General features: G+C 50.3%; 1 protein-coding gene across 2 annotated transcripts in view; it reads left to right on the top strand.

Moving 5' to 3' along the window:
• Window positions 1-14,605, top strand: part of WWP1 (WW domain containing E3 ubiquitin protein ligase 1) — a 2,181,222-nt gene that overhangs the window by 1,581,729 nt on the left and 584,888 nt on the right. For both annotated transcript variants that reach the window (XM_069621301.1, XM_069621302.1), the window contains exon 18: window positions 9,502-9,635. In XM_069621301.1, coding sequence (XP_069477402.1) covers window positions 9,502-9,635 — 134 coding nt within the window. The remainder of the gene's footprint in view (window positions 1-9,501; window positions 9,636-14,605) is intronic.

The following is a 14,605-nucleotide window of genomic DNA, read 5'->3' on the forward strand; positions in this document are numbered from 1 at the left end:
TTCGCCTCCCCAGGTGCGGGCTCATCACATTCTGCAGATGGTGGACAAGTTTCAACATGCCCAGAGTCTCCTGGCGTTCGAGTTCTTGAGGTTGCTCGGCCTCATGGCATCCTGCATTCTATTGGTGCCGGAGGCCAGGCTGCAGATGAGATCTCTGCAGTGGGCTCTCAAGATACAGTAGGCGCAGTCCTCCGGCAGGATGTCGGATCCCGTTCAGATGCCGCTCTCGGTTGCCCAGGATCTTCTGTGGTGGGCCGACGAAGGCTATCTGATGAATGGAGCACCAGTTTGGCTACCCTGACCGGAGGTGACGATCGTAACGGACGTATCCCTCACGGGATGGGGAGCTCATGCCAATGAGTTGACAGTCAGCGGTCGTTGGTCTCCGTCGGAGTCCAGACTCCACATCAATCTTTTAGATCTGACGGCCGTCAGGCTAGCCCTGAAGGCTTTTCTGCCGTCTGTGCGGCGGATGAATGTCCTGATTATGACGGACTATACAGTGGCCATGCACTACCTAAACAAAAAAGGTGGGGGCAGGGTAACTCCCACTGTGCAGAGAGGCGATGCAGCTCTGGTTCTGGGCCATCCAGCAGGAAATTTTGATTGCGGCAGTTCATCTGGTTGGTGACGAAAACGCAGCGGGGGACGCTCTGAGCAGGCAGAGCGCGGTCTCATGTGTGAGCTGGCTCAGGAAGTTCTTTTGGCGATCTTCGCCGTTTGGGGGACCCCACAAGTGGATCTCTTCGCCACCAGTGTCAACCGGAAGTGCGAAAGATTCTGCTTGCAGGAATTTCCTCTAAGAGGAGCCTTAGGGGACGCGTTCGTAGTGGATTGGTCCTTCCCACTGCTGTACACGTTTCCTCCAGTCTCCGCCATTCCGCAAGTGTTGCGGAGGTTACGGAGGTTCGGTTCCCGAATGATCCTCATTGCTCCGACACGGGCCAGTAGAGCGTGGTACCTGGACCTTCTCGACATGTCCATCTGCCCTCCACGCCGTCTTCCCTATCGAGATGATCTGCTCTCACGGGAGAGGGGTCGGCTTCTCCATCCAGAGGTCAAGTCTCTCAACCTTCATGCTTGGTATCTGAAAGGTTGAGATAGAAGGATTGGGACCTCCCTGAAGATGTGATGGAGGTGTTGCTTTTGGCCAGAAGGCCAGCAACAAAATCCCTGTATTATTGCTGTTGGAGAAAGTTCTGCGACTGGTGCAGGGTTCGGAATGTGGATCCTTGTCAGTGTTCAATTCTTGTGGTTCTGTCTTTTTTGCTTTCATTAGCTCACAAGGGCCTGCAAGTGGGTACCATTAAGGGTTACCTGGCGGCGCTGTCAATATTTAAGCGCTAATCAGAGGAGTGTTCTTATTTTAAAATTCCTTTGATTTCTCAGTTTCTAAAAGGGCTAACAAATGTGTTTCCACCATCACCTTTCCAGGTGCCGGGATGGGATTTGAATTTAGTTCTAAAATTCTTAATGGGAGCTCCGTTTAAGCCCTTACATTCTTGTCCATTGAGACTGTTGACCTTTAAGACTGTATTTTTAATTGCGGTTACTTACGCTCTCGCAGAGTGAGTGAGTTGCAGGCACTTACCGCCAAGCTACCTTTCACGGTGTTCCATAAGGACAGGGTTGTCCTTAGGGTTTGTCCTTCTTTTCTTCCAAAGGTTGTGTCGGAATTTCATTTGAGCCAGAAGGTAATTCTTCTGCATTCTATCCTCCTCCGCACCCTGTTAAGGAAGAGGAGAGGCTTCCATAGGTTGGATCCGAGGAGAGCTTTGAGTTTCTATCTCTCACGGATGTCCCGGGTCAAAGTGGACGATCAGCTATTTGTAGGATACGCAGGAATGCGTTTAGGTCAAGCTGTTTCCAACCAGACCTTGTCCAGATGGATTATTTTGATGATCTCTGAATGTTACCGTTTGGCGGGTGAGGACCCTCCAGTAGACTTACGGGCTCATTCTACTAGGGGTGTGGCTGCCTCTACTGCTCTGCAGAGGGGTGGTCCCAATCGTAATATTTGTGAAGCAGCCACATGGGCCTATGTCCATAGTTTTGTAAAACAGTATTCCCTGGACTCTATCCATGGGCAAGATTTGGCCTTGGTAAGGTGGACCTCTATTCTGCAATTTGATTGGGCATTCTAAAATTCTAAATTCTTTTTCCCACCTCCAGACGTTGGTACTGCTTTGGGAGTCTGTCATAGATGTGGAATACCTCGGAGGACACAATCCCCTCGAAGAACAAGTTACTTTCTTACCTGGTAATGTTCTTTCGATGGGATGTTCCTCCGACGTATTCCACATTGCACCCTCCCAGCCTGCCCCTCTACAGAATTTCTTATGCGATTTCAGCTTACGTTTCCGCAAGGATTTCTGCAGTCATACTGGCAGGAGATTGGTGCCACACGTTCTTGGGAAAAAACTACAACTGAGGCTACGAGCGCCGTGCGTCCTAGATATAACATCCAGTGACGTCGACCCTCGACGGAGGCCCTCGAGGACAGCGTATCGACGTCATCGATGCAGGACGCTGTTAGGCAGAATCCTGTGCAGTGCCTTTAGGGGCCACTACACACGATTAAGACTACAAGTGGCAATACAAGTTCACCTTTGGTACAAGCCTGTACTACACTGTTAAAGTGGAAGCAGTAGCGGAGCAGCCAGACTTATCTCAAGAGCAAATGAGCAATAGTAGAGATTACACAAAGGACTAAAATTACTGTGACTCAAGCAAACACTGACTCAAGGTTTTTGGTTGAAAAGTAAAGTACATTTATTTCTAGACCATCTGTTCGTAAAACTCTTCACTTCTATTAGTTTAAAATCACATGAAAACTACACTACACACAACCAATTCACTATGTGCACCACAATTCAAGGTAAGTACCATTGGTTTTGACAGACTAGTGTTGGGGAAACAGACGTTACCGGGGGACAGATGCAATCACTTTTTGACAGTAATGACAGTTCAGTCTCACTAAAGATACGCATACCCATGGAAAGAAATGTCACCGGAGTTAAAACACACTTTGCACATGAATCAACACAAGAGAGTTGGGGATAAAAATCATAGGCAATACTTTTGTCAAGGCAGATAGAATCGGAGGGCACTTTCCTACAAGTGAATAAAAGTCAATAGGCATGCGCCAATGTCAAGTGGACCAGGGTTCCTGTTGTCGAGGATCACATGGTTAGTACAGTTCAAGATTCGAGATTGCCAGGAATACTTGGATATTGTCAAAAGGGGAATCAAAAGTAATAAGAGGGAAGGAAGATGAGGACAAGCTTTTGGTGAGGAGACAGGGGGTTCACCCCAGTTCCTCGAGGTCGGACACAGTACCTTATTTAAGCGAAGAAGAGCTGGTGCCACGGCAGTTGTTCCTGGTAGTTCCTGCAGACTCACGGTTCCTGTGGCTTCAGTCGTGGGCACAAGAAGGACGACGTCTGGAGCGATCTGCACTACCCAGGGATGAAGCCAGCAGCAGAAAAAGCAACGGTGAATAAAAGGTACGCTGCTTTAAAAACAGGAGAGGCTCTTCAAATGGCTATCAGGACCACTACAGCTGTGTGCAGTGATTTCCAAGAGGATCCTCTGCCTGTGGAACATGAGCTGGTTGATCCCACCAGGCTCAAGGGAAGAAGACTCCGGACTGGATCTTCTCTTGTCGTTGAAGGGTAGATGGCTCAGGACTGCAGCAGGGCTCCAATGGGACTCGGTATTTGCAGCAGTCGTCTTCTTCTCCGCTTCTCTTCGGTTCCTTGCAGTTCCAGTGGCGACTCTGACTTCCAGCCCAAGAGTCCTGCCTTTTATGTGAAAATCCCCCATTCACACAGCCTGGCTGTCAATCATACAGCAGGGGGGTTGTCCGGCCAGGACAACCACCTCAGCCAATCATGACAAAGTGCGACTTGGATTTCCAAAGATACCCTGTGCAAGGGGTGACTACACCCCTCCCTCACATTCAGCCCACCTAGACACCCAGGCGCCAAAAGGAAGGCCTCTTGAGAGAAGCCTGCCAAAAGACTGTGAACAAAGAAGGCAAACCTGGTTTGCCGCGCAAAGTAAAACACAAGAAGGACTTTAACTAAAAGAAATGGCGAATAAACCCGACCAGAGTCAAAAGAAAGAGCTTTTGGTCAAGCAGGTTTATGTTCAAGGCTAATATGATAGCCTGGAACAGTACCACGTTTATATAGTATAATCACGGTGGAAAAGTTAGGGTAGATACCACTGCCACCAGCCAAGATTAAATTTTAAAATAGCAAAAGAAAGCTCAGAGAGGCACAGACGAAAAGGGATAGGAGTTAACCCTTTCCAGTACTCCATGTAAGATGGGGTGTACTGGGTCTGTAGTTTTAAATGACTATGTAAAGTGAATGGAAACTTTACCTGTTTTCTGGGGTCAGTAGTCAACCCCAGAAAAATGGAGTCAGTGGGAAGTCGCAAAGACAACCCTGTGTTACTGCACTGAAGGTGCTGTGTAACACACATAAAAGTGGGGCTCATGGAGTGGTGTCCTCCAGAGCCCACAATCAAATAAACTGTAAAAAATGCAAATGGCAAAACACGTCTTTACCAAGTGGAAAAAGTAAACTCCAGAAATCCAGCAAAGCTGCTGGAGGACTCACTAGGTGAGGGAAATTAGCCATAGAATGAGAATTCTCTCTAACAGAGGCCTACGCCGAAAAATATTCCGAGGCAGCACAGCTGTGCTGATTACTGTCATAGATGTGGAATACGTCGGAGGAAGATCCCATTGAAAGAACGTTACCAGGTAAGAAAGTAACTTGTTCATCTCATCCAATTAACAACCTCCTCAATGGATATCGAATGCAGCACTGGCCGTTTGTCCCTCATCATGCCCAGGCATTTACCCATGTCACCTTCTTTCTGCCCTAGCCTGCCTTGTAGTATTTTCAGTTCCCCTCTAATCTTGGCTTCGACCAGGCCCTGCTCCCTTTTTTTCCGGGCCCCCTCCGAAGTGAGAAGGCCCCTGAATGTCACCTTGCAGTCTCCCAAACCATTGCCATGGCCACCTCCCCATTATCGTTGTTGGTAAAGTATTTTCCCATCTCCTTTCCCAAGAAATCGCAGAATGCCCTCATTAAAGTGTCGTTGCACCTCCAGTGCGTCTGCCTCAGTGATGGACTATTCCCCATTCCCCAACCACCAATTCGTGATCAGACTATGTTTTCACCTCGGCTCTTGGTCTCTTTACCACCTCCCTCTGTTCCCGCGGCACCAGCAACTTGTCTATCCTACTATAGGATTGATGTGGAGGGGAGAGAAAAAGGTGGACCCTCCCGGGGCCCGTGTGGTATTCCCTTCATATGTCCACCCAGTGGTAATCCTGCAACAGATTTCTAAAGTCAACATTCTCCTTGGCCGCCCCCTCCGCCCGTCCCCCTTCAGTGACCAACAGTCCACCGCTGGGTCCTCTACCAAGTTGAAGTACCCCTCTAGCACTGTGACCCCTTCTGCACAGTTTTCCATCATCCCCATTATCTTACATAGGAATTTCACCTGCCCTACATTGGATGCGTATACTGTGGCCATTGTGAACCTGACACCCTTGTGGAGTCCCCCCCCCCCCACCCAGAAACCGGCCCCCGAACCTCCTATTGACCTGTATCACCACCAACTTAAACGCCTTTGCCAGTATAATACCTACTCCCTCCTTTTTGCGGTCTTTGTGGGAAGCCCAGAGCGTTTTACCAATGTCCCTACTTTTGATCAGGGACTCTGCCCCTTGTTTATAGTGGTCTCTTGCCGGAAGAGCACTGCCAGATGCTGCTTACAAAACATGTTGCCCGTCAAGGACCTTTTGTTTTTGGAAATCAGCCTCTTGACATTTAGTTTAACTACCCAGAGCTCAGCCATATCCTCATTTCACCTTGTTCTCATTACCCCTCCAGGTGTCGTGGGAGCCATTGCCATTCCCATGGAATTCGCTGCATGAGTCACTCCCCCATCCCTCCCTCCCCCGTTCTGCCTTTTCCCCCTACATCCCTCCCACCCTTCCCGCCCACTCGTCCTCCCCATCAAAGCCTGTAGTCCCACGTTTCCCATATTGTGGTATCATAGACCAAACCACCCAGGGACGGGGACCCCTGCCCCGGTCCTAATTTTCCTCTCAATCCATGCATCTAGATTCATCTATAACTTCATCCGTGACGTACTGCGTCTCCCCGCCCCCATCCTCATCAAAATTCCACCGTCCATTTCCCCCTTATTAAGGCCCCTCCACCCCTTGCCCAGCGCTCTATTATAACAAATCTCCTTGTCAGCACCCCATATCCCCCCAACCCCCCAAAACAATCTGCCCAAAAACACTGGGCCCTACGGGGGTGTCCGTCTGTATTAACACAACCATAGGGTTATAACAATAAAACCTTTGTTAAGCTCCCTCCTTTTCCCCCTCAAGTGTCTTTGCCTCTGGATAGTGGGGTGTTAAGCTTCCAGAACTTTCTGGCACCCTGAATCCTAGGGCGTCCTCGTGGTGTCCCTGATGTTAATATTTCGCCAGCCCGGCTAGAGCTCTCCCCTTCGTTAGGCCTGTCGCTGATGTCCGTCCTTACCCCATCAGTTCCTCTGTGGCCACTCAAAGATAAGTGCAAATGGGTATCCCCATCTGTACTTCACCCCTTTTTCTCTGAGCCACCTGGTTAAGGGGACACGTTTCTTACGCCTCGTGAGCATCTGGGCGGAGAGGTCTCGGTAGATAGCGACTTTTGAGCTTTCATATTCAATGGGCCTCATTATAAGGTTGGAGGTCCAAACCTGCATGAAAATCCGGCACCCATGAATGGGCAATTAATGGGATATTCCGGCCCCGCCGGACCCAGTTAATTGCCCTTTCGCGGGTGCCCGTATATCCGCATTCCCATTTGAACCCCATAGGGATCAATGGGAATGGGGATGCCTGTAACGCCGGCACCGTTCATAATGGTGCCGGCGCTACAGGCTTGCTGTGCTCGTGGGTGCCTTTCATTCCGCCAAGGCAGACCTGGCGAAATGAAAGGTACCCGCGGCACAACTCAGAGTTTGCGTTCCGGATACAACGGTACCGGTAAGCTTACCGGTACCGTTGTATCCGGACCGGCAACCTCGTAATGAGGCCCAATGTCTTCCATGAGTCTGACCTTCTCCAAAAAGTCCACCGTATCTCGGTAGTAGTGCATCTGGACAAGGACCAAGGGAGTCCCCCTGTCATCACCCAATGCACAGTGTACTTTGTCCAGGGGAACTGTCTCCCCCTCCTTGGAGCCCAGGACTATCCCCATGATTTCTTTTATCTTGCGCTCAAGTCCTGCTGCAGATTCCCCTTCCCGTAGGCCAAAGAAACAGAGGTTTTTACGCTGCTCTCTGTTTTCAATGTTATCCACCTTGAGCTGGAGTTCCTCTTCACGCCTTTCCACTTCTTCGAGGCTGTCCCCCACCTGCATCTCCAGGACTACAGACGAGGTGTGATTTGCTTCCAATCCCTCCATTTTGTCCTCTAGGCTGATCACCCTTGCCCAGATGTCTACCACTTTGGTGCCAATATCAGTTCTCATGCCCTGTATCTCCTCCAAGATTGCTTGTATATCCGTTTTGATGGTACCAATCTCTGCAGCGCATGGGTGAGGCCCTGCCCCTCCCTTTGCTGTCGCCATTTCCTCTTTCTCCTGGTACTGGTATCATGTACATTCCTTACTCCAACTCATGAACACCAGCTGTCCTACTCCTGTCTGTTACCCCTCTCCTCGCCACAAGTCTCTGCACCTAGATGTCCTCCCTCCTGTCCAGTGGGTCCTCTTCACTCGGCCCCCAACTCTGTCAGTAGTCCTGGTGTTCAGCCAATGGGCACCTTCTTTGAGCGGGCAGATTGCCTCTGTTCCCTCTCAGTTCTAGTCCGTTAAGGTGGGACACTCCCTTTGTACCTGTGATCTATGCCCCCCGGTCCTTTCCACTTTCTGGGCTTCTTGCACTCCACCTGCATGTGATTACTGCACCCCCATGCTCCTGTAGAGGTTGATTTGGGATGTCACAGTCATCCACCCGCTACCCGAACTAGAGTCTGGCCACCGTGGAACACAGTGCCTCTTCAGGCCTGATATGTGGGGCTGCCAGTCTCTGTGTCGTTCACCTGGGGTCTTGGTCTTCTCTGCACCCTCCCCAGTTCCAGGTCCACTGCCTCCAGGCGATGGCGTCATGGTTTGGCTCCCCGTGTTAGGGCCCTCGTGAGGGGTGTGGGGGGGGGGTCGCGGGCCAGGCCTCTGGGTTCTCTCTGGAACCTAGGACTCCATGCACGGCCCCCTCCCCATCACTCACCGGCCCCTCCTGGATGGGGTCACTCAGTTTCCACACTGGGCCTTTCCTGCAGCTCTTGTGGAGCCTACTGATCTCCCTGCAGCCGTCGCACTGCTGGTCCACCGCTAGATATGGCCACTGCTATTTATCTGCACTCCTGTCTCCTCACGGGTTCCGCCAAAGCCAGTGGGGACCTCCCTGCACGGTCCTGCAGGCCCCGTGATCGTGGGGGGGTGGTCTTCCCCTCTGTCCTTCCCTCACAGTGTGCGCTTTCCCCCACCACAGCCGGCAGCGGGGTAGGGGGGGCGTGAAGGGCCCTCTGCAGGCCCCGCTGGGGCCCTCCTGTACCAGGCCACCTCACAGGTTCTCCCTGGCCCTCCCCACTGCCTCCGGGCTTTTTTCACGGGAGGCAGGGGAGGCTTGGCACCAGTCTCGTTATCTGTCTTCACTGTCGGGGGCTGATTTGCTGTTCTTCACCCCGCTTCATTAACTCTGACCTTACCGGTCTATAGTCCTTCAGAATCTCGGGGGTACTGCTGGTAGAAGGAAAAAGGGAGGGCCGCCGTCCCGTGGCACCTTGGGGGTGCTGCTCCAAATTGTTCAAAGCCCCTGATGTGCCCCTCCTGCGTTGGGCTGCTCATGGGGTCCCCTTAGCCCCCCTCACTGTCTCCAGGCCCCTCACGGTCGATGGGGACAGGTGGGGCTGGGGTGCTGTCTTTCAGCACCCCGCTTCTGTTGTTGGATGTGCCGGTTGGCTGTCCTCAGCAACACGGTACCGCCTTCCGGATCCTCCACAGCGACTGGTCGTGGCGCTCTCTCTTTGGGCAGTTATCTGGGCTGTGCCTCGCACCTCTGCCTTGCGTCCACTGGCCCCTTCTTCTTGGGCTGATTCTGCTGCAGTGTGAGGGTCGGAGCTCACGCAGCGCCTCTGCTCTGGGGCCTCACTTCTTCTGCTGTCCCCGGAGCCGGTGTGGGGGCTCCCAGGGCTTCAACTCCACTGATGCTCCGCCGTTTACCACGGCAGGGCATGGAGCCTATCAGGCATCCATCTTGCCTGCGCTCCCTGGTGGTCCTCCATAATTCGTTTTTATAGCCATTGCTTTCAACTGCTAACATGAGCACATACATAAAAATAACTACTGTTTAATACTAAGGAATAGACCAAACCAGAATTTGGATAAATCCATGTGTTTGTTTTTTCCTTTACAGGCTTTGTTTCATGGAAAATTTATTGATACTGGGTTTTCACTGCCATTCTACAAGCGCATGCTAAGCAAGAAACTCACCATAAAAGACTTGGAATCCATTGATCCTGAATTTTATAACTCCCTTATCTGGATCAGGTTTGTGAATTATTTTATTTTCTAAATATATTGGAATTTTAATAAAGGTTAGAAAATTGTAAATATGCAGGGGTAGGCAAACTGGGAGTGGAGAACATTACATCTAGCAAAAGTAATTTTGGGCTTTACACTTCATCTCCCCAACATGTGTAATAAGACACTAAAGTTGAGAAAAGGATGCCCCCCAAATCTTCGTTAATCCCAACATTGACAATACATAGTCAAACATGTGATGTATCTATCTGCACAGGTCAGCTAATATGTAGACATACTCCTAGATTTCGTCCCCTTTGCTCTAAACTTATGGGATGTGGGCGGGAAAGGGGGCAGGAACAGGAGCATGACGTGAGCAGCATTTCTGATTACAAAATGAACATGGGAGACATGCAGAAGCACATATTTGGCACAAGGTCTGGACCTCTAGCTAGCATGCTTCCCGTCCTAATCACCAGCTCTTTTCTCTACCCTGATGGGGTTTGAGCCTTGTGAAGAAGCTGCACTGTGTACACCTAAATGACTTTTTCATTCTTCTGACCGCCCTTTATATTACCATTGAAAATAGTTTTCAATGCTGCGAGACGTGTGCCAGATCTTTTTCTGTGGTGTATCCGCAAGCTTTATGCCTCAGCACAAATTGTGCCTTTGCCCTCTTTTATCTGTGATTAACTTTCCCACATCATCTGGAGCAGGATGCAGAGGTGTATGAGGGTTTTCAATACTGTTGCTCCACAGAGCATGATGTACTTCATTAAAAGAAATAGGTGAGTATGGTGTTATTTTTTCAAACACCCTGAATGACCCATTACCAGCAGGCCACTCGGGAGAGTTCTCGCATCACTTCCTGCGATGTAACTCGAAAAACACTGACCCTTGCCCTGATGTGCCCAAGGGCCTAACTCTGGTCTTTGTGCCGAGTGGAAGCCATCCTATTACAGGTACTTGTCCCAAAGGCCAGCTAAAGAGGCCTTTCATTGGCCTCTAGGCTGTGACCCCTTCTGCACTAAAAGCAGTGACTACAGGTGTACACCTATTCTTCTTTAGAGACCTGAGGAAACCTAGAAGCTTGTACCAGAAACACCAGGTTTACTGTTGGAAGACAAAGCTCCATCCACCCTGAGGTACCCAGTCCCCATGAGGGATGATGCTGCTGTTTCATCCTTGACCCATGGAAAGGAAGCCAAGCAACATCCACAGCTGTGGAAGACAGGATCCTCGGCAGGATTCCCAGCAGGTCATGGCATGCAGTAAAAAGGACACTAGCATGCAAAAACATCCACTTGACAATCAGCCTTGCAGAGATGCGCACCCAGTCCTCCCAACTTGCCCAAGGAAGCCTGATCATGCTTTTTGTGGCTTTGCACTCGAGCCAGTGAGGCTTCTTCTGCAGAAGATACGCCTACACTGGTGGATCATTGTTTGTCAGAATTATATGCAGTACCCTTTGGGAACACCACACACAATTAAGAGTACAAGTGACAGTACAAATTCACCTTTGGTACAAGCCTGTACTACAGTTAAAGTGGTAGCGATGGCTGAGCAGCCAAACCTATCTCAAGAGTAAGTGCGCAGTATCAAATAGTTACACAAAGGACAGCAATTACTATGAATCAGGCAAACACTGACTCAAGGTTTTCAAGTAAAAGAATATACATTTATTTCACTCTTCAGTTCTATAACATTACACTATTATAAGCAGTCTAAAAATCACACAATTAAAACACCACACCACGTCCCTTAAATGCCAGACAAGGTAAGCTCACAAAATGAAGTGGGAGCAAAATGGCACTCCAGCAATTTAAAAGGAAGAGAAAGACAAAGTTATTAGAAATTAAATAAAACCAACAGGTAAGTACTCAGGACAATTGAACAAGATGAACTACAGTGATAGAATCAGGTAGGAAAGGCTTAAGGCCAAAGTCAATGGGTCAAAAGTCTTTTGCTCAAGATCACACAGTTCAGGGTAGTTTGCGGTAAAGTTTGTGGCACAGTTTCCGGACGAGGTTGGTTGATAGAAAAGTTAGTTCAAAGAGAAAAGAAGGGCAAGCCCTCGGATTGGAGAAAGATTTCAAAAACTTTCACCGCGGTTGAACGAAACGCGCAACCGGATTTGCACAGTACCTTAAAACGGAGAGGAAGCTGTAGCTGAGGCGGACGTTCCTGGTAGTTCCTGCAGGCTCACGATTCCTGAAGCAACTGTTGGACTGACAAGAAGTAGGAAGACTGGAGGGTCCTGCACTACCCAGGGAAGAAACCAACAGCAGAGCAAAGCAACAAATAAAAAGGTGCGCTCCTTAAAACCCAAGCAGGGTCCAACCTTCCTGGCTATCCGGCCCACTGTAGCTCTGTACAGCAAATTCGACCAGAGGGGAGGGGTCCTGGCTTGCAGTTTGGGTGAACTGGTTGGTCCCACCAGCTCAAGGGCAGAAGTTTCCTGGAGGATCTTCACCGGGCGGTTCAGTTGTTGTAGGGGTCCTCTTCTGTCAGGTCCTTGTTGGTTCTTTCATTCAAGTGGCGACTCTGCCTTTCCAGTCCCAGAGACCTGCTTTTTATGCAGTATGCCCCATTCATACAGCCTGGCTGTCAATCACACAGCAGGGTGGCTGTTCTGGCAAGGACAGTCCCCTCAGCCAATCAAACAGGAGTGTGACTTGGGTTACCAAGGGAATCCATGGCAGGGGTCCGGAGATCCCTCCCTCACATCCTATCTACCTAGACTTCAGGCGAAAAGACGGCGAACAAAGGAATCATCCCCGGTTTGGCACGCAGAGAAAAACACGAGAAAGACTTTAACAAAAAGAAATGGCGAATAAACCCAGCCGGAGCCAAAATAAAATGTATTTGGTCAAGCAGGTTTATGTTCAATGCTAATATAATAGCCTGAAACAATACCATGGTTATATAAGATAACCGCAGTAGAAAAGTTAGGGTAGTTACCACTGCCACCAGCCAAGTCTTGATGTAAAGGGAGCAAAACAATGCTCCAAGAGACACAGACAAAAAGGGATAAGAATTAATCCTTTCCAATACTCCATGTAAGATGGGGTGTACTGGGTCTGTGGTTTAAAGTGACTAAAATAAACTTAATGGCAACTTTACCTTTTCTGGGGGACTGTAGTCAGCCCCAGAAAAATGGAGTCAGTGGGAAGTCTCAAAGACAACCCTGTGTCACTGCACTGAAGGTGCTGTGTAACACACATGAAAAATATGAGGCCATGGAGTAGGTGAGGCTCAGAAAAAGTGAAAACACACACAGCAAAACACATGTAAGAGTGGGAAAAAAGGCTCACACTCTTAATAGCTGAAAAAAATAAATCCTAGAAATCCGGCAAAGCTGCTGAGGGACTCATTAGGTAAGGGAAATGAGCCATTTATGAGAATTATCCCTAACAATCATGAGCCTCTGAAAATCCGTCTGGGCCCATGACCAGTCTGCGTCGTGGAAAAGGGGAAGGCGGCATGGCGCACTGTTCGTAGGGCCACCCAGCGTCTGTACACAGCTGTGGGTGTTGCTGATACGCCCGCTTGAGAGAACTTTGTGTTCCGGGACGGCGGCGGAGCCATCTTTGCCAAACCGGGCTCCATATATCCTGGAGCCCATCAGAGCTGGGGAGGTGGCGAGACCTGTGGTGGCCAAACTGCGGCCAAACCACCGAAGCAACATCACAGGTGACCTTGCCCCGTCCACGGTCCTACACATCGCAGCACCCGTGTCTGCCATCGATCATCGGGGCTTGCGCGCCCCCGGTCGGACAACGCTGTCTCTACGCCCGACCTATGAAAGGCTGTTGTAATCTGCAGAGTACCTGGCTCTGGTTGCGGGGTGTAGGTGCTTGGTGTACACTGCCCTCGATACGCGGGTTGGGACACGAGAGGGAGGGGCGGTCCGCCCATCGTAGCACTACCTCCTGAACCAAGCCTGAGACAGTCACCAATTCACCCAACACCCCCCAAAAAGGGGGCAGCCGCGGCCGGGAGGTGGCATGCCGCACGCAAAGACCTGCAGCCTTCTGGAGAGCCTCAGGCCGGGGGCAGCGGTGCGGATGCACCTTGCCCGATCAACATGACTGCACCCCTACAGCCCATCGCAGCGGATCCGTAAACAAGTAAGGAATTGGGGCACCAGCGTCTCTGCCTATGTGGGTGGGCCTGGATCTGGCGTTTTGATGCACTTCGAGGGTGGAACACTTTACTGGTGATCGGCGTGGCTCTTGACCTACAACACACAAAACACATATCGTGAACTGGTCTTGTGGCTCTCTGCCTCATTGCAGACCACCCTGGGAGCTGGAGGTGCCGCTCTGCTTCCCTGTGAGTCAGAAAGCAGGCGCGCCAAAATCCCTTGTGCTGCTATAGCTCACTTAGTCAAGGCTCACAGATAGATCCCCTAACCACTTACCCAATCTATCCTGGCAATGGGACTGAGCTAATCATACGCCAGGATGGATTCTGCATGCAGCCACGGTACAGTGACAAGGGAACACTGCATGGCCCAGGCACAGGCAATTAACAACTTAAGTGTGCTCAAACCAGTATCGAAGGTACTCCCCGACAGTGCCAAGGGCAGCATTGGGCTCTGCGGTTTGCTCCAGGGAACCTACATTCGGAGCACGCAACCACATTAACTGCATTAAGAGGTTCCATGTAATAATGTCCCCGCAAAAATATCGCCATGCAAAGAAATCGCAGAAAAATGGCCGTTTCTTGTGGGGACATTATTACATGTAACATGCGGGGGACACCCCCGCAACCCCTGCTGCCCCTGTCCCCATATATATGGTCACCCAAATAATATCGCCATGACTTTTTCCCAGTGATATTATTTACGGCGACCATATATATGGGGATAATATTACCTGATACTCATTAAGACACTCACTGAGACCGCACTGGGCTGGCACCCCTGGTCCGAGGTGCACCTACCGGCACCTGCACCCCAGAAGATCAAGGCACCGAACACTGAGCTGACACGT

The sequence above is a fragment of the Ambystoma mexicanum genome, chromosome 5q (genome assembly GCF_040938575.1).
Source record: "Ambystoma mexicanum isolate Mex_15411 chromosome 5q, UKY_AmexF1_1, whole genome shotgun sequence".
Lineage (NCBI taxonomy): Eukaryota > Metazoa > Chordata > Amphibia > Caudata > Ambystomatidae > Ambystoma > Ambystoma mexicanum.